We start from the raw sequence: 24,910 nt of genomic DNA on the forward strand, positions 1-24,910 counted from the left end.
TTTAATCCTCCGTGTCCTCCTTGACTACTAGCAACTGCGTGGAGGAGGGGTGGGGGCGGTGCGCAATCACGGAAGGCTTGTATCACGTGGACGCGCCGAAAGTTTTGTTGTCATTCCTTAGAATTCCTCATGCAGGAAACAGAAACTACAGACTACAGCTTTCACAGAAACAGGTAATTTCAATCTAAAGAAAGACAATGTTTTATTTTCTAAAAAAGATGAAAAGAAAATCACATTCTTATTTCCATGTGTAACAGTTGTTTTTTTTCTTTTCTCATACATTCACATATTTACAATCAACAGTGTGCGGCATTGTCATTGCAGTTCTGCTTTAAAATGTAATCCCAAATCTATACAGGTGATGCTTATGTACAACCTAATGCAGCAAAGTACAATTTGTGTAAAAATGTAAAAACCTATCAAGTCCTAAAAAGATATTCAAACTTTACGATAGATCATTTTTGATCTACAACAATACAAATTAAACCTCTTAACCCTTGTGTTGACTTCGGGTCACATTGACCCATTTTCAATTTTTGTTTTATATCAGAAAATATGGGATGTAGAAATAAGCGCTGAAAATGTGTAGAAGAAAATTTTTACAATTTAAAACGTTAGAGCAAAAACAAACAAAAAAGGTGTCAAAAATGTTGGAAAAAGTGTTTTTTTCAAGGTTGATGGGAAGACAACACAAGGGTTAAGTCTACAGAAATCTTTGGATTGTGGACACATCAGACTTCATATTGCAGCTGTCAAACACTATACATTCATATTGGCCAACATCGTGATCAGAAAACTGACATCGGAGCCATGTAGTCGAAAAGTACCATAAAGTGAAGAAAGGTATGCAGCATTGAAACAGGGCTGAGTTCTCACTACATGCAGTGAAAACAGAGAGGGGAGTCTTTGGTATATAGTGTTTGAAATCGGTGGCTAAAAATAAGCAATATTTTTTACACTACTTATTCATTCAACTAACACTATGATATTAGTTTAAATGTTGATCCAGTCAATGGTTACCCTCCTCAAGAAGGGTCAACATACAAAAAGGTGGAGTGATTGCGCAAAACCCCTCCCAGGCCCACAGGTGTGTGTGTGTGTGTGTGTGTGTGTGTGTGTGTGTGTGTGTGTGTGTGTGTGTGTGTGTGTGTGTGTGTGTGTGTGTGTGTGTGTGTGTGTGTGTGTGTGTGTGTGTGTGTGTGTGTGTTCCACAGGGTTCATGATGAGTTGGCAAGTCGAGGCTCATCAGATCACAGGATATCCAAGGTCCAAATTTGGTTCAATTTTCTCTCATCGCATGTGTTTAGGATCACCTGGTTCCTGTCATACTGATGACCACCTAACAAGCAAAAACAATAAAACACAAGTCAGTTTTTTTTTTTGTTTTTTTTTAAACTTAAAAAAACCCATTTTAGACTGTTGACACCAGTGACAAGTCGGTCATTAAGGAATCAAAATAATGAAACCCAGTTATTTAGTATAAAATGTGGTTAAAGCAGCAATTATTTGACTAAAGAGAAGTTTAGTGAGGGTGCTTGGTATTTTCTATCGTTGCACCTCTTCAATACACCAGGAGATGGAGCTGTTGGTTCAGGGCTAGCTGCATCTCGATCACATACGGACAGAGTTGGACATTTTCATTTGTTCCATTAAAACGTTACTCAACAAATACACGCTTGAAGTTAAGACTGAGCTATCTGACCTTTGACCTCCAGGACCAGGCTAGGGTTGAGGTGGCAGCGCACTCGGCCATCTGGGGTGATGTTCCACAGGTGGTTGCCTTTGCCTCGCTCCGGGGCAACACAAAGCCTGCTGCCCTCCATCACCACACTGCCTGTGGTCTCCAGGCAACAGTCGTCCACCAGCTGGAGACATACAGAGGGCATGGTGGTTAAGGATGGAGATGCATTGAGTAATTGAGCTGCTTAAAACAGTTTTTCTGAATTCAGTGATTCTGAATGTCAGATTCTTCGCTTACGAGAGTACTTTAATTAGTTGGTGGAAGTAATTACACATGAATGAGTACATATTTGTTAAAGAAAAAGGATTTTTTTTTGCTAAGAATCAACTCAAAAACTTAGACAATGTAGGTTTAACTTTCCACCAAACTTGAAACCTGTTGAGAAGTTTGAGATATCCTGCTAACAGACAGACAACAAACTGGAATAAAAACCTAATAACCTCTTTGGTAGAGGTAACCACTGGAATGAATAACGTCTGTTGGGAATACATGTTTTTTCCTGCTTTGCATATTCTCTTGATCACGCCCTTGTTTTCAGGTACACAGTTAGCTTAAAATAACTGTGCCAGAGTTTTTTCATCACGACAGCCAACTACTGGAACGGTTCCTACAGAAAGTAACATCTGTTAACAAATTGATCACACTTTTTGTGCAAAAATGTAATATTTAGGGATCATGTGCGGCACTGACACAGTTACTGTAGGGAGAGGGAGCGCAACCATAAGACTGTCGGAGAGCAAAATACTAAAGATAATAAGGTGAATATTAGACTTTTAAGGTCATACTAAAATTAGTTGTAAACTAAACACTTCTGTATATCCTGAATGTGCTGTTTGAAGAAGTTGTTTGCCCTTTTTTTTTTTATTAAAGATTAGTGTTTTGGGCATTTTTAGGCCTTTATTTTTGACAGGACAGCTTAGACATGAAAGGGGGGAGAGAGAGAGGGGGGGAATGACGTCGGGCAAATCGCTGTGGGTCAGAACCCAACACACAGCCGCTGCGTCGAGGACTAAACCTCTGTATATGGGCGTGCGCTCTACCAGGTGAGCTACCCTTGAACTTTTTAAAGCAAATGTATCTCCGTCTGTTGTCCCCGTGGGCTTCACTAGAGCGTCCACAGACGGTGTGGGTGATTTGGTGTCACCCCTGACAAGTGGTTTTGCAGTTTTGTGTGGCGTGGGTATAATGTTGTACCTTGCAGGTAAGCAGCCCGTCCCGATAGAGCCAGACCTGCTCTAACCCTCCTGTCTCCTCCACAGCCTGAACCCTCATCAGCTTGATGTCCTCCACAGTTCCTGTCAGGGACATCACACATCCGGTCTCGCTGTTCCGCAGACGGAAGTACATCTGCTTCTGTTGGAGGAAAAAAACATGCAAAACCACATGGTTAGATTTCATTTATGAACACATATGTCACAGTATTTTACAACTAGATGTAGGACTAGTTTTTTGATCTGACTTGATTAACAGAGACAGTGTTTTTATTTGGTATTTTATTTATTCCTTATTTTGTACTTCTTATCCATGTGAGAACTGAAAATAAAGAAAACAGACACTAACTTGATGTACAAGACTTAGTTTATTATTACTAATAGTCTAATATACTATTTTCTGACGGACTCCTATCCCTCCCGCCATACCTGGAGTAATGGACGTAGGGATCCTAATGGCTGCCTGCCGCTGAACTTCCACAAATCAGCCACTTCACTTGGCTGGAGAAGCAGCTGTCGACCGCGGTAGTTACTGCCTTCATACAACACCCACCTAGGGAGAGGACAGCCATGGGCTAGCCATTAGTTCAGTTTCACGAAGATGCATAGAAAAAAAAAATAAAAAAAAAATCACACACGAACAGTCTATATTTACATTTCAAGCTGAGCTTCATGATTTATGATACATTTGTGACATATCTTATCGACTGGGCGGCTTCCTCACACCCTTAACATGTTTACTGTTCTTAATGAGTCCAGTTCAAAAAGCTAAGCTAACACTATTTAAAGAAATTGCATGTGTCCCTGTCAAACCTTCTGCAGGAATATGAACATTTAAATGTTTTTCCACTGATCCTTTTGCATTTCTTCAACACTACAGTGGTTAAAGGCTGAAGAGCTTAGGTAAAAACTTAGCTAATTTAAACATGTAAATCGCCAAACATAACAAGGTTGACTAGTTTACTTACATTAAAGGTATACTCATATACACAACTGAAGAGCAGAAGTTTTTGAAAATCAACATTTGTGTGCTTAAATAATAAATACCATAGTGTTTTAAATCAACTTAATATAACTATTAAAACATTCCAAAGTTAAATTTTGTTCAGTTAGTATGACTATGTTATGACCTGCCAATCACGTTGGGTTTAAAAGCAGGTTTTGACTGTGTTCTGAGTGATAGGGTTGGGTGAAAAAACAATAATATAAATACATAATTAATTAATATAAAAGGTAGCCATTTTGATTAACTGTGCCTTTAAAAAGATACCAAAAACATAATGGTGGAAAGGTTTAAAAAGTGACATACATTCCTCCCTCCACCACCAGGGAGCGTATGCGCGTGTCCATGCCTGCCTGCAGCAGGTTCACAGCTCCATTAGTCAACACCGCCCTGCGCCCCCTACAGCCCACCTTACTGAACAAGACGATGGAGGGCAGAGAAAACTCCTGGAGAAGAAGATCAGAACATTTCTTATTAGTCTCATAACACAATAACTAAAAATTCTTCCTTTTTTTTTAAGATTATTTTTTGGGGTTATTTTCTGCCTTTATTTTTGAGAAGACAGCTGCAGACATGAAAGGGGAGAGAGAGGGGGGAATGACATGCAGCAAAGGGCCGCAGGTCGGAGTCGAACCCGGGCCCGCTGCGTCGAGGAGTAAACCTCTATATATAGGCGCCCGCTCTACCAACTGAGCTATCTGGGCGCCCAAGAATTCTTCCTTTATCACCAACAACGCAGAGTGAGCGTCACAAAGGGCCCACATATAGTTTTTCATACAAGCTGATAGATAATACTCACATGTCCAAGGGTCTGTATGGAGCGGATGGTAGAGTCTGAGGACAGGAAGCCCATGGCCTCTGTGTTGGGGTATTCTCCCTCCTCCAACACATACATGTTCTCTGTGAACTGAGCTCCTTCATATGCCACAAATCTGACACAGAAAGACACAGGTACGCGCACACATTATTGTTGTCATATTGTTGTTCAATTTTTCAAATAACTCTATCATCTTTCAAATCTATTCTCATCATAACACAACTGTATACACTCAGTGTTTTCTACCATTCTATCATTAGGTTGTTTGTTATTGTCACTCTCAGGTGGAACTTGGGTCCCCCAAATGTTGCTAAGTGTATTCCATGATTCCAAAATTGTCTAACTAAAGAGATGCATGTGGAATATAAACTTGGAAAAAAACAACAACAACAAAAAAACGTTTTCATCTGGCAAAAGTCATTTAGTTTGGTGCCAAATAAATACAGCATCCAATCTTCAGCCAGCCATGTCAAATCTCTAATACCCAGAGAGTCACTGACAGTTCCGGGTAGCGTTTGGTGCCTACCTGCCGGCCAGCACCTTACAGGACTTGGGTATGAAGTCCTCATCCAGAGCTGCTGCGCTGTCCTCCTGAGTCACCAGCCTTCCCTGGAAGTCTGGCTCAGAATACAGCTGCATCTGTAACACACACATAATAACGGAACTAAGCGACCCGGCCAGCACAGAAAAAAAGACGGGAAAATGGGTTAATCTGTTTGATATAAAGTATTAATTGGAGGGATGATACCTTGAATCTGGTTGTTACCATCAGTGGGTCCTATAAAACAGACAGTAGGGAGGTTTTAACATACTTGAACAACTTTGCGCTAACAGTTGTTAATAAAATGCTCCTTTGGCTGTTGCTAAGACTTATTTCAAAAAGCTTAAACTTTTCATTAAAAATGACATTTACTTAAAACATCACAAAGGCAGACTCCATTTCCAGTGTGAAATAAATTAGCCACACCCCGCTTTTAACCGATCCTACACATCTTTTCTTACATGGAAGACCGGCTGTATGGATGAGATCTTGAAGTTCTGGGCCCCCCAGTCCTCTGGGCTTGCATACAGGCCTCTCTCTAGAACGTAGAGCTCTCCACTGAATCCAGGCTTCTCAAATGCCACCCACCTGCCAGGGAAACACACAAAAAGAACCCCACAGTGACAGAAGTCTTTTATTAGAGACAGATACTGGTAAAGCGGTCTCTTCATAATCTGATTAGTTCTCTCATTAAATCACTGACTTGGGCTGTATTCTGTGCTACCATTATAAAAAGAGGAAGTCCATGCTTCTAAAGAGGTTGTAAAACCATTCAGCTGGCGAGGCAGATGTAAAGCAAACAGTAGAACGTTGATAAAGGTTAAACAAACTCACTCAGCTCAAACATTCATCTGGCTGACTGACAAAAATCTGTTAACTAAAAAAACTTGTGTCATATGTTTTAAAGGTATTATTTAATATAAATAACTGACTTAAAATGTGTTCAAACCATTGTCAATAATTAACTAACATAATCAACATAAAACAAGCTGCACAGTAGTGTACCTGTACCTGCCTCTTTTGTTTTTTGCAGAAACTTCGAAAATAAGCTTGTAATGCATACCTTCAATAGTAAACCAAAGATTGTAGGGCTGCAACTAACGAATATTTTCATAGTCTAATTAATCTGTTGATTATTTTCTCGATTATTCGATTAGTTGTTTGGTCTATAAAATGTCAGAAAATGGTGAAAATGTGGATCAGTGTTCCCCAAAAGCCCAAGATGACGTCCTCAAATGTCTTGTTTTGTCCATACCTCAAAGATATTCAGTTTACTGTCACAGAGGAGAGAAGAAACTAGAAAATATTCACATTTAAGAAACTGGAATCAGAGAATTTTTACTTTTGTCTTAAAAAATTACTCAAACCGACTAATCGATTATTAAAATAGTTGCCGATTAATTTAAGAGTTGACAACTAATCGATTAATCTTTGCAGCTCTGAAAGATTCACTCTTCTTATTCACATCATCAGTTTAAATCCTTACCCTCGAGAGAAGGAAGCTTTTGTCATGCTTTGTCAGACGTTTTTACAATTACAAAACTTTATGTCATACGAGATTATTCATAATTGTATCCTCTAGGGCTGTGTGTGTGTGTACAGTGACAGAACGCTTAAAGCTATACTCATGTATAGAAGGCGAGGGCCACACGCCCAAACACTATAAGGGCGTGGACAACACACCGTCAAAATGTTTCCACTCCATCTTTATGCGTTTTAACTTTGTGAGTCATCTTTTTTCGTTTGTGTGCTTGACTTACACTCCACCCATGACGTTGACAGACTGAGTTTTGCCGCTATGGCCGACGTCCTCCATGCTGAGGACGGGACCCAGCAAGTCCACGTTGCGCCCCAGTTCATCAAAGTGCCGCTCGCTGAACAGTTTAACGTGAGGGGAAAGGAAGTCCTAGGGAAGACGATTCGGTGAAATTATTAGAAAGTAAAAAGCAACTTCTTTCATTTCAAGTTCTCACTGTCCAGGACAAAACCCTTCCACACCGGAAACAAACTTTTAGGTTTCCAGTTCATTAAGAATCGAGAGGGGCAGAGCGGGCACTGTTTTAAGGACCAGTGAACTCTCGAAGGTGGTGTGCAGAAACAACACAGCAATCAGTGCTTAGTGCCAAAGAAACAAGATCAAACAACAAATCTTGCAGATCATCATTTCAATGTGTCAGTAATAATAATGCGGGAGATACTCACTGTGCATACAGGCCGAAGTGACAGGAGCCCATCCTCAGATCCTCCCCAGTCACTGCAGTGAGGATACTCCCCCTCCTCCAGGATGTACTGCTGGCCTTCCAGGTCTGCCTCTTGATAGCCCACCCAGCTGCAAGGACAAGACAAAAACATATCACTGAAATGTCACAATTAGTTAAAGCCATCTCATGGTTCCCCCCAGAAAATGTGTTAAGCCCGGTGGTAAGGTTTTTTTATTTTATTTTTTATTTCATATTATTTTTAATTTTTTTTAACAAGGCCAGTCACAGACTGACGGCCCTAGAGTTTCTGTAATACCAGAATCATTGAAGGAATCGCAAAATTGAGAATTTAAAAAAGCTATACAACCGTTTCCATAGGGCCCTACATTAAGTCAGTGCTAAAAGCTGACTGGAGATTTAAAAAATATGAATTACATCTAAGTTTCCAACCAACCCGCTCCACTGTAACTGTAGTTCAAAAAAACGTCTTAAAAATACATTTAAAATAGTATTCCCAGTGTGGCTTTTATCTTAATCTTATTTGAATTTAAGAAGATAAAATATCCTAATGGTTGGCTGCCTGATGACGATGACCACTGCCCTGCATCTATTATCTCAACAGATACTTACAGACCACCAAGTATCTTTAAAGACCCCACTGTAGACAATGTCTTCTTGTTCTTCTCTGGTTTGCCCGTATCCTCCTCTTCCAGCTCTTCTTGCAAGTTGTACGCATCACTGTCGACCTCTAGGCACTCTCCATCGAAGTTGGGCTTCTCAAACACTAAGGCCTGGGTAAAAGAAGTTAAAGATGAGCTTTAGTTGTAAAGGAGAGGCCTTAATGCTTTTACACACCGGCTGCGTGACGAATAAACAACACGAAAATGCGGAAAAAACTTGACTGCAAAGTTTTCGTACCTAAACCTTTTTGTACCAGGTAGCGATGCGAATTTGCGACAGTTGCAACGCAATAAAAAAGTTTGAAAAGATTTGCGCCAGCTCCTCATCCAGGGACGACGAACTTGATCTCCTCCTCCTCACTCGACATAAGAGGAGATTTTGGGAACATCCCATTTTGATTTTATTTTTCATCCCAAGGTAGAGAAAGAGAAGAGTTCCAATGCCTCATGTGAGGACACCGGCTTGGCCGTGTCATCCTCCCCAGCTCCACCCTCTCGTCCAAAAATCGCCACATCTGGTTTAAAAAAACCAAGATGGCGACAATACATCAACTTTATATAGCTCTTTTCTAGGTACTCAAATGCTTTTTTTTTTTTTTTTTACAGATCACAATAAAAAAGAAAAAAAATAGTATTTTTGTTTTTTTTTTTTTTTTTTTTTTTTTTTTTTTTTTTTTTTTTTTTTTTTTTTTTTTTTTTTTTTTTTTTTTTTTTTTTTTTTTTTTTTAATTGAACCTATTTTTTTTTTTTAGGCGTCTTGTTCACGGTCGGATGCTCACCATTTTTGTCAACGCAAGAACCATCGATAATAACTGTACACAAACGACAGTATAGAGGACAAACATATCGGACATAAGTATTGGGTTTTTTTTGGGGTTTTTCATGGTTTTGTCTCTCTCTGTCGGGGGGGTGGGGGGGGGGGGGGGGGGGGGGGGCGGGGACGGGGACGCGCGGGGGGCCAAACCAAAAAAAACAAAATCTCTTTATTTTATTTTTGTTAGGTTAAGAGGTGAGGGGGGGGGGGGGGGGGGGGGGGGAGGGGGGGGGTTTTTGCTTTTTGGGGCCTGAGGGGTATTTAGGGACTTTAGTGATAGGCAAACCTGTCTTATCCTGTTACACAATGAAGGGTCTTAATACAGTACTTTATCTCTACACCAGCTAAAAAAATGTGAGTGCTAACAATCAATAATCAGCAGCAGTTAAGACTTTGACAAGCACAAGCTTTATCCTGCAGATTGCATTTCTTCGTAGATTGAGAACAGATTTCCCATACAGCCCCAGAAAGCTTGCATCGTTGTGATCTTTAAAACTAAAACTTTAGTAGCAGGGTTGCCACCAACAACAGCAGCCCCTTTCACACAGAGATTCCGCAAAAGCGCCGCAATGAAGGTCTGCCGTTATGCCGGCTATGTTTATTCACAGAGAAACCAAGCAAAGGCCGAATAATGCCGCCCCAGTGTGCGATATCACATAGCATGCCGGCATTCCGGGAGAAAAACAAAAAAGCGTGACTTGTAACACACCAGCGTCGGCTCCTAGTGTGTGTGAGCCGAGCCGCACTGCACTGTTATTAACCACGCAAACCCTACCAGACCCACAAACCACCAACTTAATGCATTATAGTAGCACAATTGTCACTAGTGAGAAGGACAAAGACGCAGCGCCCGCGTGTGTGAGTATATGTCAGAGAGCGAGTGGAAAAGAAGGTGGACTATTTGCATGGTATGTTTCTGTAAGTTATTAATAACTTTGGCTACTAGGAACGCTGCCTGTGGTTCAACTCATGCATCATACTGCATGTAGTCTCGCCATGGCAGCAGTTCCTTACACAGACTCTGCTCGGCTGTGACTGCCTCCGCTGGCTTAAATGCGCAAAGAACTCTGTCCCCTCATTCCATCTTTGTAACTTTTACACAGACGGTGAGGCGACTTAAAGGTACAGCAGTAGGGCTGGGCACCGAACGTCGATACTTTTATGGCACCGGAAAAATCCTACGAGTATCGAAAAATGATTTCTTTCAGTACCAAATTTCGGTTCCAAATGCGTCTGAGCGCATAAGCCCAAGCTTATCGGTCCTCTCTGCATATTGACAGAGAGTGGAGCTCCGACCGACACACACGCGTGCAGAGGTGCGGACGGAGCAAACTACGTCGGCTCTGCAGTTTTGTTGAAGTCACAGTGACACGGCAATGCCGATAAAGTGGTTTCAAGTGTGGTTACAGTTTTACCAAACTTCACGCAGACAGCGTTTGCTGCGATATGATATTAATGGCGAGCCGAAAGCGGTCGCTGTGCTGTTGTTTTACACTTCCTGTGAGACAAGCAGGCACAACGGTGGTTTCTGTGCCCTGATGACTAGCTGACAGGCTGAGGTTGTAAGGCAAGGCAACTTTACTTCTACAGCACCTTTCAGCAACAAGGAAATTCAATGACATTCCTTTGCACTTAAGTTAGTTCTCCATTAGTTCAATGTTGACAACAGGGCAGTCACCAAGTTTATTGTTAAAGGTTTGTGTCATTATGCAGTTTGACCTAAAAAGTCTTTGTAGTTTACATTCCTTTGCATTTTAGTTCAATATTAGCCTGTACACAATGTCATTTGTTTATCTATTTATTATTCATAATATGTCCATTTTGTGGCAAAAAGGTTTCTCTTTTTTTGTTAACTTTCAAAGTTGGGACTGATACCAATCCTGAGTATCTGACTGGCGCACCCCTATCCAAAAGCACAACCAGTTTTATCAATGTTACTCTGAGTGAGCAGTGTTACCATTTTGATAACAATTTGATTCACAATTAAGGTGGAAAATAAAAGTTTTGTGTTTAATGTATTTTTGTTGATGTGTGAAAGGGGCTATACAAACAAAAAAATTATGGAAAGATGTTTCCATAATGCAACAACCCCATTTACATACATACCTACATTCCCCGTTACTTTAAATGAGTGACACAATAGAGCCTTTGGCTGTCAGCTGAACTTACACTCCAGAATGAACCTTAATGGAGCCGGTGGTCTGTGGAATGCTATAGGAGCCAATCTCTACAATGTCGTCACAGTAAGATGACATCCTCCCCAACCCGTTTACCTCTGCAAACAGGTCGATTTGGGGTATGCTATAGTCCTATAAAAACACAAAAATTAAAGTGTGAGAGAATTTCATTACAAAAAAGGCCTGGTAACAGATAATTTGAAATGTTTAGTGCCAATACATTACCAAAGTGTCTGAGTAAGATATCATTTGTTTGATGCTGTACTTTATATAATACAAAAAAAGTTAAAACTTTTTTTACTTAACAAAAAAAGCCAAACTTCCCTTATATTGAATCTAAATATAAAAACTGCACCTTTATGAAATGCAAAATTGGAATTAAATCAGAAACTGTCTGATCAAAGAATAACTGGAGAAGAGTGCACAAATCTGAGCAAGCATTCGATGCCAGCTTTTTGTACTAGACATTTTTCAATACTGCCACATTTCCTTTTAGGTCGATACCAAAAAAGTATTTTATAGTGTTTGATACCTAGCCCTATTTACAAATCCCACAGGGATTATATGAGGTGGAAAACAACATAACAGGCCAAATAGTTACAATAACAATATGGAAACAGCATGACAGACTGACAAATGAACAGGTTAACTTACTCTAACTGCCAACTGAATAGAACCTATGACCATAGGTGCCGTTGGTACAGGCTGACCCATCTGGTCTAGTGTCGGTGGCGTTCCCTCCTCTGCCCACATATTCACTAAGTGCTCTGTGGGACCTTCCTCAAGTGCGATGATACGACCCTGGAAGCCAGGTTTTTCAAAGAGGAGCCAGCTGAAGAAAAAGAGAACTGCATCATTACGTCATCAAAAATCTGAGAATGTGTTAGTTTATGGATCGCTTAAGGAAACAATAAACAGACTCGAGGATTGCGCCATTATATACAAGCTTACAGGGACAAAGAGAAACACAGAAAACAAGTGGAAAGGATCTCGTAGGAAGGCTCTTAAACATGGCCAGTGCAAAAGTGCCAAGTGCAGACATAACACCTAGATAGTCATCTACATTATACTGTATAAGCAGGTTTTAGGGAACTATATTTATGATCATCAGCATTCATATTACAGCTGCAGGTTTACCAAAGACCCTTACCATCCTCTGATTACTCTGACGGAGATGACAGGGGAAAGCTTAATTGCGGTGGCATCCTCTAGATCACAGTAGAGTTCAAACGGCTGCCCTCCAAACTGAGCATGTTCATGTATCACAATCTGGATGAGGAAATACATATATGACATTAAAATACAGTATATAGCAGCAAACAATGTGTTATTGACAAAGAGAATTATAAAAATGCAAGTAATTAACATTTAATGATACCTTTCCAGGCCTTTTGTGAAACCCTCTTACTGCAGGTATCTGAAAGAACATATAACATTTTGATTATGAACTTGATCCTTTGCTTTAAAAAAATATACTTTAGTCCTCAAACAGTGGATCTAACTTTATTTGTTAGCCTCTTTAGAGCCGAATCACTTCTAGGCATAAGAACCATTTCTTATCACCACCCGTCATGTTCCATATGTGTTCATTTGAATCTTTTAGCAAACTATTTCAACCATGTATCTATTACTTTAAGCAAACTATTTAAACCATTCATTACTTTTTACTATATATTTCAACCATTTATCTATTACACTGTGTTCAGGTGTTAAAGCTTACTCAATATATGGATTTTTTTTTTAAAGCAAATAGTAATTTCTATTTTATCAAATTAGTTGAGCTACTTTAACAATCTTTTCGCGTATCCCATAGCAACTGCAGAAGTACCCACTGGGGTACAACTTGTTTGGGAATCCCTGAGGAGAATACACATTATGATTGGAAGAAACTTAAATAATTGTCCAACAGTTGTAATACCAAAGTTCTAAAGGGAGAGACATGAACGTTTGTTGTGCAGTAGGTATCATCCATGCACACTGTGTTCATCTTAACACAAACATGGTTTTTGCATAGTTCTCCTTTATTTGCATATTAGTGCAAATATCCTATTGTGACGTTGCAGTTGCGCTTTGAGCTGATCTAGGCAAAGATTCCCTGTGTAAAATTCCAGACGGAGGACGTGCTCCTTTGACCTGTCCTCACTTGCAAATGATTCATGACTTCGTTGCAACAGCAGCAAAAAAACAAAAGAACAGTTTATGGAACGGAGACATGTCACCATGGAAATGAACTGGGAAATATCAATGTGTTGTGTAAAAGCCTAGCAGCCCAAAGCCTGAATGGTTCTGAATGAATGTTATTTCTTTTCGCTAAAGAATGTTAGTAATAATTCGGGGGGGAAAAAACTAACTGAAGCCAGAATAAAATAAAATAGTGAAATTCCTACCTTAGTCGTAGAAGTAGTACGTCCATTTCTAGAAGTCTGCTGGCTGTTGTTGCTGGTTGGAGGCACTCCTGCAGGGCCCTTCAGGCTCACATCCACATTGGGTACTCCTGCTGTCGAGGCCTGGCCTATCACGGAACCCTCAGGATTCATTTTAGTTTTAGTTGTCTGTGTAGAGCCCTGGGAGGCCTCAGGTTCTGATTCGTTCTTCTTGAGGTATTTCTCCAAATGAACAGGCAGCTTTATCTCCGAGCACACGGGCAGAGGAGGAGAGGAGTGGTTGGGTGCTGACTCACTACCTGTACCTATACCACCACCCACGAGTGGGCCTTGATCTACACCTCTCACACCCTTCTTATCTGCTTCAACAGCAGGCAGAGGTGAATCAATAACGTCCTGCTTTGCAAGTGAGAGCAGGCCCTGTTGTTGGTTCGAATGTGTGTTATTTGAGGCGGAGGTAGCTTCCTCTTTGGTCTTCCTGGAGGAACGAGGGGAACTCAGTAAGCTGGAGAGGATGGACATCCTTCCAAGTCGTGACGTCAGCTTCCCAGGCTCTTCTCCATTGTTTTGTCCCTCTTCTTTTCCTGCTTCAACGGGTGTCCCCTCGTTGACGCCATCTTTTCCTTCCACCTCATCAAGTGATTTAATAGGGTCTCCTGATGTGTGCATGGCGTTATCTTCTGCGCATTGTTCTAGGGTCCGTCCTTTCCTATCAGCTGCTTTTTGTTTAAGCACCATAGCTGGGGAAGGATCCCTAAAACTTTTGCCATTTTTTCTTAAGCCAAACTGGAATTCCTCTGGATCAAACGTTCTCTCAAAATGGTCCTCCTTGATGGCTGGCAGGGCAAAAGGTGCAGATGGGGACTTATTACGAACGTGCCTCTTTGGAGGCAGTGAGAACGGAATGCTGCCCTCCTTAATGCTCCTGATAAAATTATCAAAGTCGTCAGGCTCCAGAGATTTATCCTCACTGGCTGAGGCATTTAGTGTTCTCTTATGTTCCTTCTTCTGTTTTTGATGCATCACATCTAACCAGCTCGATGGAGATTCCTTCTTTTGCTGAATCCTTTGAGATTTTGAAGGTGGTTCCGCTGTCGCAGAAAGAGACAGACTGCCATCGAGTGTCGGCTTTGAAGGCTTTTGTTGATCACTGAGGTTTATGGTTCTCTCTTCTCTTAAAGTCTGCAGTTTCTGTTTCAGATCACCATGTGTTTTTGTTTTTTCTTCATCATTCTTCTGAGCATCAGGGCTATTAAGTACTTTATCTGGAACGACAGTGGGCTTGTCTTTTTGTTCTTCACCACCTTCTCTGCTGGATGCGTCTTTTACAATAATGCGTTCCGACTCTTGCTCGGCATCTATCTTTGATGCTTTCATCTGCTGATCCTCCTGCTTTGTCACTTTGTTAACTTCAACATCCTCTTTGATTTCTTTTCTTTCCTTCTGTTTATTATCAGTCTGACTAGCGGCTTTTTCAGTTGTGAAAACAACTGGGTTAGCAGTTGGGGCTTTGAGATCTGCGGATTGTTCAGAGTTTTTCTCGGGTTTCTTAATCTTCACATCTTCATCTTTGACAACTGTGGGCTTCTGGTCCTTTTGGGTGCTAACTTCAGAGTTAGCATTCTCAATTACAATCTCATTCACCCGACTCTTTATAGGTGAATCCTTTGTTTCAGTCTTCTCTTTAGCTCCATCAGCACTCTGAGTTTTGCTGCTTACAACTTTCAGTTTTTGAGTTTGGCTTTCTGACATCTTCTTTGGAGCTTCTGGTTTGATTGTTGTCTCATCCACCAAAATCTTATCTGATGAATCCTTTGCTTCGGTATTTTCCTTGATACCGGCAGCACTCTGGGTTTTGGTGCTTACAACCTTTATTTCTTGAGTTTGGCTTTCTGATTTCTTCTCTGGAGCTTCTGTTCTTACCATTTCCAGTTCCTGTTTTAGGTCAGTATTTGGTCGTTTGGATTCCTTTGATTTTCGTATATCTGGTTTGGTTATGTCTGCATGTTGATCTCTAACAACTATGGACAACTGGTCTTGTACACCAACATCACTGTCAGCATGCATAATTGCAGTCGACTCTTATATTGTTCGATCCTTTTTTTTTGTTTTAGTACCTTCAGCAGTCGGTTTCATTCTCTTTTAGTTCTTATTTCATATTTGTTTGCTTTGTGTTCTCATTCCTCAGCATTCCATTCCTTTGTCTTTTATTTCCTCATCTTGCGCTAGCAATTAAAGTCTTCTGTTCCTTGGCGCCATCAGCACTCTGAGTTTTGGTGCTTACAACCTTAAGTTTTTGAGTTTGGCTTTCTGATACCTTATGTGGAACTTCTGCTCTCATTGTTGTTTCATCCATCAAACTCTTATCTGATGAATCCTTTGCTTCTGTATTTTCCTCGATACCGGCAGCACTCTGGGTTTTGGTGCTTACAACCTTTATTTCTTGAGTTTGGCTTTCTGATTTCTTCTCTGGAGCTTCTGTTCTTACCATTTCCAGTTCCTGTTTTAGGTAAGTATTTGGTCGTTTGGATTCCTTTGATTTTCTTATATCTGGTTTGGTTATGTCTGCATGTTGATCTGTAACAACTATGGACAACTGGTCTTGTACACTAACCTCACTCTTAACGCATGTAATTGCAGTCTCATTCGCCAAACTCTTTATTGTTGGATCCTTTGTTTCGGTCTTCCTTTTAATACCTTCAGCACTCTTGGTTTTACTCCTTACTGCTTTTAGTTCTTGACTTGTATCCATTTGTAAAACTTGGCTTTCTGTGGTCTTCTCTGGAGCCATTTCTGTCTCAGGTTGCTGTTCTTGGTTAGCATTTGGACATTTGGATTCTGCTGATCTAGAAGTATTTTCCTTTGTTTTTCTAATGTCCTCATCTTGGTCGCTAGCAATTAAAGTCTTCTGTTTCTTGGTTCCATCAGCACTCTGACTTTTGGTGCTTACAACCTTTAGTTTTTGAGTTTGGCTTTCTGATACCTTCTTTGGAGCTTCTGTTCTTATTGTTGTTTCATCCACCAAACTCTTATCTGATGAATCCTTTGCTTCAGTATTTTCTTTGATACCGGCAACACTCTGAGTTTGGCTTTCTGATATCTTCTCTGGAGCTTCTGTTCTTACCATTTCCAGGTCCTGTTTTAGGTCAGCATTTGGACATTTGGATTCTGCTGATCTAGAAGCATGTTCCTCTGTTTTTTCAATGTCGTCATCTTGGTCTCTAGCAATTAAAGTCTTCTCTTCCTTGTGCCTCCTACCTTTGGAGTCAGCGGTCTTATTTGAAATCTCATTCGGTAAATTCTTCTTTGATAAATCCTTTGTTTGGCTATCTTCTTTGGTAGTATTAGTTCCAGAGCTTATGGAGTTTAGTTCTGGAGTTTGACTCTTCTTAACAACAACAGCGTGTTTGTCCCCCTGATTTGCTTCCTTATCCCTGACCTTCTCATCTTTGGCTAGAAGAACTTTGGGTTCCTGTTCATTTTTCTCTGTTGAGGTCTTCATCTGCTGATCTTTGTCCTTATCACCACTGTCTGCATTTTCTTTTAAGACGATCTGACATTTCTGCTTTGTATCAATCACACTGGCTGTATTTTCATGGAGTGCACTTCTTGCTTGCTCTGCTTCTGTCATTTTCTCTTCCAGGGCAACCCTAACTACAGTCTTTGGTCCCTCTGAGTCAGGCTGTAAACATTTCTCCTCTGATGATAGATCTGTTGGCTTCTGTGTTTTTGTAATGTCTTTCTCTGCTTCATTCTCGATAGTTATGCCCTTAAGCTCCTTTTTGCAACTGTTCTGTGAGTCAGCGCTTTCCACTGCTGCATCATTCAGCTTTTCATTTGGTTTTGAGTCTTTCTCCTGACTTTCAAATTCTCCTGCCAGTAAAAGAGGCTCTTTGTCCAGCTGATTTTCAACATTCTTGGGCATTTCACAAACAGCCTCTGTTTGAATGTCCAAAGCCTTTGCTGGTTTCCTGCCAGCCTCCTCTTTACTTTTCTCCTCTACCTCAAAATCGTTAACAAAATCTCTGCTTAATGTGGGCAATCTATCATTTCTAAGAATGATATTTGTGGTTTGATCCTTCAATAACTGTTTGTGCTGCTCTTTACGGGCCAGGTCATCAACTGAAACAGCAATGGAAGTAGCTAAAAGTACATCTTTTGGCTCAGCATCTTGGTCTTTTGAGGCCAATTTAGCAGGAAGACTATTTCTATTATTTTCTTTAGAAGTGACCTTATTTGTTTCTTCAAGGGAAACACCAGAGTGGGTGATTGCGTCACAGTGAGTGCTGCCAAACACAACAGGTTTGGTTGACATATCAATTTCATTCTCATGAGCTGGTATTGTGTCCTGAGCCAAAACTGAAGAATTTGGCTCTGGAAGGCGTCTCTCCTGGATTAAATCTGGTTTGGTCTTACTCATTAGCTTGGTCTCTAAAATGTCTTTCTCTTTTACTTCTTCTGGACAAATCTTTTGTGAAAACTGTGTTTTCTGTTCTTGTGTGGTGCTGTCACTTTGAATTTGAGATTTCTTAGATGTAGACTTAACTTGTTGTTTGGTCTCATGCTGCCCTCCCTGGCAATCACTCTCAGTATTAGTATCGGTAACTTGCGACTGAGATGAATTTGCCTTGGCAACTTCTCTGCAAGGCAATACCACAGTCCCTGGGCCTGTAACTGCTGTAACTTTTACTAGAGTGTTTTCTGAAATAATCACATCTTTTCTTTGTATTTGATGGATTTTTAAAATCTCCTCAGCTGCAGGGCTGGTTATGCTCTCCTCTAATTCCTTGTTCTCTTTTCCTTTCAGTTTGTTTTCACTGGTATTGGACTGATTGCCTGGGAGTTTAATGATATGCTGTTGTTCCTCTGTAGACGGAAACTTGAATTTTAATCTGTCGCCACTAGTATTTTCTTTGACATCTGCTATGACGCTCTTCGATGCTTTGACAGCTGTCTCTGTGTTAGTGTTCTGATTTGAGTCCTGTTTAGATGTGGATGTGCTTGCAGAATTCCCAGTTGGTGAATGTTTTCTGGATTTTACTATTTGACTCCTTGTAGGAAGCTTGCTTACAGATGACAAGGGATCAGCTGAATCCTTTACCGGACTTTTTTGGTGTTTCATGTCGCTCTGTTTGGAGAGCCTCGATGAGACTGTTTCCTCTTGCTTGGTAGGAGGTGGAGAGACACAAAAGTCACTCTCTTCTTGGCTAATGCTTCTTTTAGAGAGGTGTTTGGATAGTCTGGTCGACAGCATGCTTCCTGTTGGAAACACGCATGCACACAGTTTTAATACAACAACAAAACAATCTTTCTTGAATGACGAAAAATGTCCTCGCCTTAAAGAGTATTTCCATAGTAGTTGCTTATTTGCTTTCTTGCCAAGAGTTAGATGAAAAGATTGATGCCACTCCTATATCTGAGGTAAATATGAAGCTGGTGCTGGAAGATGATTAGCTTAGCATGAAAACTGAAAAACAGGACAAAAAAGCCTTGCTCTCTCCAAAGGGAACAAAATCTGCGTACCAGCAACTTTAAAGCTCATTAATTAACACATTATATCTACCTTGTTTAAGTTTAAAAACAACATGTTATAACGTGTTACAAGATATAACGTGTTAATTAGTAAGCTGAAGAGGTGCTGGTAGGCAATAATGTTAAAGGTCCCATGGCATGAAAATGTCACTTTATGAGGTTTTTTAAGATTAATATGCATTCCCCCAGCCTGCCTATGGTCCCCCAGTGGCTAGAAATGGCGATAGGTGTAAACCGAGCCCTGGGTATCCTGCTCTGCCTTTGAGAAAATGAAAGCTCAGATGAGCCGATCTGGAATCTTCTCCTTATGAGGTCATAAGGAGCAAGGTTACCTCCCCTTTCTCTGCTTTGCCCGCCCAGAGAATTTGGCCCACCCATGAGAGAGACATCATGGCTTTCAAACGAGCAAAGTGTCAGTTGGTCAAGGCCACCCCCCCCCTCCCTCCTCTCTCCTCCTCAATAGCTACAGACACAGAAATGGCACATACTAAGGAAAGCTCATTGTGGGACTGGCTCTAGTGGCTGTAATTCTGCACCAAGGCTGAATTTCGGGAAAGAGACTACAGATACTAAGGCCTATATAAAAGCATCCAAAAAGTAGCATGTCATAGGACCTTTAAGTGGATGAAGCCAGGCTAGCTGTTTGCCTGTCTCCAGTCTTTGTGCTAAGCTAAGCTAACCAGCTGTCTGCAGTAGCTACATATTCACTGCCCAGATATCAGAGTCATATCAATCTTATCTTTTAGTAAATTGGCACATTTCTCAAAATGTCTAACAATTCCTTTAAAACACGAGCAATTGTTAAACCTCAAGGTGAACTTTCAATGTTGATCTTTCGTTCACTGTCAACAGAGGGGCCCAATAAATTTGATATAATGATGATGAAGTGTAAACAGTACTAGAACGAGTGATTTCCTATCTGGCATACAACATGTTGTGATCGTACTGTCTTACCTTTTTTGGGACTTTCAGGGAGCGGAGGTGGTGTCTCACTACCAGGTCTCTCACCAGGAGTTACTTCTTGCAGCTTTTGGACGGTCTTGGATCGGTCTGAATCCATCTGACCAGATGTCATTTTTTTATAGTTGGTGCCACTTGTTTTAGTTATCTCATCGTTATTCTTTCTTGTTGGAGATGAAATGGGCAACCGACTCTTTGATGTCAGGGAGGCATTATTCTCCAGACGGTTTTGCCCTTGTTTTTTTACATCCAGGCCCTCCCTGCCAGTTGGGTGTCCTGTTTTAGTACTATTCTCCTCGTGGTCTTTCTCCACACCATTGAACAGGTTTATAGAGTCACTGTCCTCATCTGACTTTTCTTTAATAAGCTTTGTTCCCGTCTTGTGTAATGTTTTTGTGGGAGAAATGCCTCCTGACGGAGCTTTCCCTCCCTTGGCTTCTTCAAAACTGTGTTTCCTGCCAGCTTTGGTTGTAGTGACTGGAGATTTCAAAGCTTCTTTGGTTTTGGGTTGTTTCTGCAGTTTAGCAGTGAACACTGGCCCGGAGGCATCAGTCACTGATGTTTTATCTGGTGTCACTGGTGATTTCACATCAGCATCTGATGCTGACCTTTTGGGGATTTTAGACTTTGAACCTGTTGGACTTGAGGGACCACTGGTGCTTTGATCTTTTAATTTCGGTAACACAGAAACTGTTTTATCATTGCTATGTTCCCTCTTTGGTGGCAAATCACTGGGTGTCCCCACTTGTGTACTCTCTGTGGAGGCCTTAGCCTTTGTTGTCACAATTTTGGCCTTGCTGCCAGCTGCTGAGGATGGGGTCTTTGCTCCACTTGCCGTGGTATGCCGACTTTCTGCTGCAGCTTTAACCCCTTGTTTATAGGGTGTAGCCTGGTTAGTCCCTGGGTCTCTTACCCCAGATCCCACCGCTCGGGACATGTCTAAGGTTGCCGAGGTATTTTCAAAGTCAGAGGCCTCACAGTCTGTTTTTTCTTTAACTAGGGGTTCAGGAGTATGTGTGTCAGAGTGTGTAGTCTCATATGTTGTTGGAAATGGCTCAAGGTTGGCTTCCTTGAGTTCCACATTGTTGTTGTTTTGAAGTCTAAAGGGAAAAGAGAGAGAGAGAGAGAGAGAGAGAGAGAGAGAGAGAGAGAGAGAGAGAAACATTTTAGAGTAACCTTATACTGCATGAGCCTTTAAATAAGGAACAATGAATAGTCCATTTCATTTCATTCTCCTGTTGGAATGGTAAAGTATATTCATGCAAGTAAAATAACTTAAATGAAAAGTTTGACACTGAGAAATGCTTCTTTGCTTTCTTGCTCTGTTAGATGAGAGGATTGATACCGCTTTCACATCTGTACAAAAAAAAAATATGTAACCTAATTTTCAAAATGTTTTGAAGTCTAAAGGGAAAAGAGAGAGAGAGAGAGAGAGAGAGAGAGAGAGAGAGAGAGAGAGAGAGAGAGAGAGAGAGAGAGAGAGAGAGAGAGAAACATATTTTAGAGTAACCTTATACTGCATGAGCCTTTAAATAAGGAACAATGAATAGTCCATTTAATTTCATTCTCCTGTTGGAATGGTAAAGTATATTCATGCAAGTAAAATAACTTAAATGAAAAGTTTGACACTGAGAAATGCTTCTTTGCTTTCTTGCTCTGTTAGATGAGAGGATTGATACCGCTTTCACGTCTGTACAAAAAAAAAATATGTAACCTAATTTTCAAAATGTCAAAAAAAAGACTATTATTAAGTTTTTGGTGTCTTTAAAGAAAGTTTAAATTGAGGCTTTATTCCATTTCTAACTCAAACGGTGAAGAGAAACTACTGTTAAAACTGTGTGTGGTGAAACTACAGTTATGTAAAATAATTATGAAGGTAAATATGTTGCAAAATGTTGAAGATTGTCACTTGTCACCTTTTCCTACCCCCTGCTCTGCTCTCTCACTTCCACAGCTACAAGTTTTTTTTGCACCACATTTATCGCAAAAAGTGCGCAAAAGTCAAGGCGCAGATTTGTCACTTTGTGATGCGAGAGAGCACATTTGTGAAGTTGCAGTTACCGATACGAGAGACTGCAATTACAGAGTTGTGGTTGTACTGGAAAATGAATTTTTTTTTTTTTAAAGTTTGCAGCTGTCATTGTACTTATGTAAATATCAATTTACACATTTGTGAATATTTTCTTCTGTGACTTCAGATTCAGCTCACTTGTGAATATTTTATACAAATGAAAATTTAAACATACAAGTTTCGGTTTTGGTTCCACCAGTCCTTACATCAAGTCTACAATCCCTCGCAACTTATTGACCTTTATGAATAACCCCCCTGCAGTAGTTCTGAAACTGTAAATTCAAGTCTCTGTGGTGTACTGTAGTCACACCACTATTCATTCTTTTGAGAGCCGTATCTGTATGAATGCCATGCCTTTTTTTTCCCATAGGCATGTGTCTAAGTGTAACGATGTAAGTCAAACATAAGTGTGCAGGCAGTCGCCAGTTGCCCGTCACATTGTAATGACTTACTCAATCAGGTAGTGAATATACACCATAGGTAAACACGGCAAAGGTGACCTTAATTTCAATTGAAAGTTGACAATAAGAAAAGTAATCCTGACTTCATTATTTCTGCATGTATTGTTTATTAAGTAACAATATGCTTTTTTGGAATTTGCAGGGTAAGCTATGGTACTTTACACAAAAATTTTACCGTTTTTGTATGATTACATGTACTGTACATGAATATTTCAGTGCAGGTTCAGCCCTTTATTGTTCTCCCCTGATACAAGTGAGCTTGGGAACTCAGATCTCAGGTTGCATGCAGGCTTAGCTCTCTTAAGCTGCCCTGCTTTCTGTTTCCTCCAGGATCAAAGGGGAATATTAAACAGTAACCACAGAAAAAAATTAAATAGAAAAGGTACTCACAGTTTCCTTTCTGTTGTTTCTGAAGTCTTTGTAGTCGAAACTCTGCCGAGCTTTTCTCCCGCTGGTTCGTTCCCATCCAAACTTGGCTCCGGGCTAACGTGGACCTTGTGGGCAAATACCTTGTGCTTCGAAGGCAGATTTACAGTCTTGCGCGTAACGCGAATTTCTCTCGATCTGCGTTTCTCCGGTTGTGAACTTTGCTTTGAGTCTATGCCAGTGTCAGGCTCCTCTGGCTGTGTCAAGGTTGTTTGGAACTCCCCTGTAGTCGGTGCCAAGGAGATGGCCGATTCTGGCAAGCTGCCACTGGACGTCAAAGTCTCGGAGGGGGTAGAAGCCCTTCTTTCTGCAGCGCACTGGGGGAATGAGTCGTCCTCAGCAATTACTGTGACATGTATAGCCAGCACGGGAGGAGAGTCCGCTCTGAAGACTTCCTCCCCTCGTTGAATTATATCCTTCTCTTTCTCCCCCTCCCTCTCCCCTTCCTCTTCAGCTCCCAGGTATGTTTCCACCCATATGGCTTTGTGGAGTTGGACAGGAGAATCTCCTCTGGGCACTTGCTCCTCCTCAGGTGACGCGCTAAATGCCTCGGCTGCAGTGTCCCAAGAGAATACCTGACCCCTCCTCTTGTTTTCCCTCACCATGTCCGGGGAGTTGTCATCTTCCTGTTGGGTCGAGATGAGGTGTGGGGTGGACGACTGAGAGCCTAAAGTTATTCCTCTCAGCACAGTACTGTGCCCCTTCTCTCCAACCTTCACTGATGTTTTATTTGACGCTAAGCTTATAGAAGTCAAGTTAGGTGACTTTGGGGTCTCAGCTGCCTTGGAAAGGGGGATGTTCAACGCCAACAGTGTGGTCCGACCAACTGCATTATCCTCACTGGAAGTCCCGGTATTCTTCAGGACACTTTCATCCAAACTGACCTGCAGCCTCTTGCTCACTTCCTCCATCAGTGACTCTGCAAAGCCTAGTGTTGAGCTCGAATCAGCACTTGGATGAGTGGTAGTAGCAAGATCCAGAGTGGTGGGAGTCAAATTCCCAGAATTACTTCCATTGCTGGCTGTGCTAACCCTGCACACGTGCACCTCCCTCACGCTGCTTCGGCCACTGCTGTTACTATCTGCGAACGGGAGCTCTGCTCCGTCTGTCGACAGAGAAGCCACACTTAAGGCGCTGGGACTGGGGCTGAGGGTGTCAACATGCTCTGCTCCCGTTCTTTCTTCTCCATAAGAAAACCCGGTTAGTTCACTGTCTTTTCGAGAAGAAGTTGGTGTCTTTAGGCCATCCTCCTGTAAAGACTGGAGTGAATGTGGAGACAGGGGGGACGTTGGGGAAATTGAATCGGAGGCCTCCGAATGCCGCCTACTGCTGCTGCTCTTTTTTCTCCTGGGGTTGAAGAAATTGCTGAGGCGATCCAACACTCCCCTCTTGTCCTCCGAACTCTGAAAGAGGACACAAAAGAAACTTAGAGATAGATAGGAAGATAAATACTGAGGTGGAGAGAGCAGCTGGCACACTTTTTTCCTTGGCTTTGCAAAAAAAGAAGAAAAAAAAACTTAAGGTATATTCTTCAACAGATATCTAGCCAACAGCTAAGTTAGAAAAAGAGAGTTACTTTACTACCGTGACAAACGTGCATCACTTTGTAACACACGTTATAATGCTCGCCTAGCTGCTAGCGCGGCACGCCCTCATACTCTGTTTATGACTGGCTAGTAGTCCTTACCTAGCTACTGCGCATGTGCGACTCCCAACAAAGATGGAATATAAGTGTGATGCCTCACTCTGTAGCTAAAACAGACAGCTCAACACATAGGGTGAAAAGAGGCGCTGCAGCAATGTGCAGTACAACAAATATATGGTGTTTTCTGAAAATTAAACCCTGTAAACCTATTCTGATATCACCTCTAAATACAATTATGAACCTGAA

At 41.2% G+C, this 24,910-nt stretch overlaps 1 protein-coding gene across 1 annotated transcript in view; it reads right to left on the reverse strand.

Moving 5' to 3' along the window:
• Positions 1–177: 177 nt before the first annotated feature.
• The window catches only part of crybg1a (crystallin beta-gamma domain containing 1a), a 52,018-nt gene continuing 27,285 nt past the window's right edge, over positions 178–24,910 (reverse strand). Inside the window, exons 3-22 of the mRNA XM_039785445.1 lie at positions 22,984–24,422; positions 20,056–21,161; positions 16,212–18,828; positions 13,573–15,646; positions 12,564–12,602; positions 12,336–12,454; positions 11,840–12,017; positions 11,178–11,317; positions 8,145–8,330; positions 7,516–7,642; positions 7,074–7,219; positions 5,775–5,901; positions 5,521–5,550; positions 5,299–5,411; positions 4,755–4,887; positions 4,262–4,401; positions 3,382–3,505; positions 2,936–3,094; positions 1,703–1,865; positions 178–1,339 (exon numbers count right to left, since the gene is read on the reverse strand). Of these exons, the coding sequence (XP_039641379.1) occupies positions 1,251–1,339; positions 1,703–1,865; positions 2,936–3,094; positions 3,382–3,505; positions 4,262–4,401; positions 4,755–4,887; positions 5,299–5,411; positions 5,521–5,550; positions 5,775–5,901; positions 7,074–7,219; positions 7,516–7,642; positions 8,145–8,330; positions 11,178–11,317; positions 11,840–12,017; positions 12,336–12,454; positions 12,564–12,602; positions 13,573–15,646; positions 16,212–18,828; positions 20,056–21,161; positions 22,984–24,422 (9,249 nt within the window). The 3' untranslated portion in view covers positions 178–1,250. The remainder of the gene's footprint in view (positions 1,340–1,702; positions 1,866–2,935; positions 3,095–3,381; positions 3,506–4,261; positions 4,402–4,754; positions 4,888–5,298; positions 5,412–5,520; positions 5,551–5,774; positions 5,902–7,073; positions 7,220–7,515; positions 7,643–8,144; positions 8,331–11,177; positions 11,318–11,839; positions 12,018–12,335; positions 12,455–12,563; positions 12,603–13,572; positions 15,647–16,211; positions 18,829–20,055; positions 21,162–22,983; positions 24,423–24,910) is intronic.

Source organism: Perca fluviatilis, chromosome 20, assembly GCF_010015445.1.
Source record: "Perca fluviatilis chromosome 20, GENO_Pfluv_1.0, whole genome shotgun sequence".
Classification (NCBI taxonomy): Eukaryota; Metazoa; Chordata; class Actinopteri; order Perciformes; family Percidae; genus Perca; species Perca fluviatilis.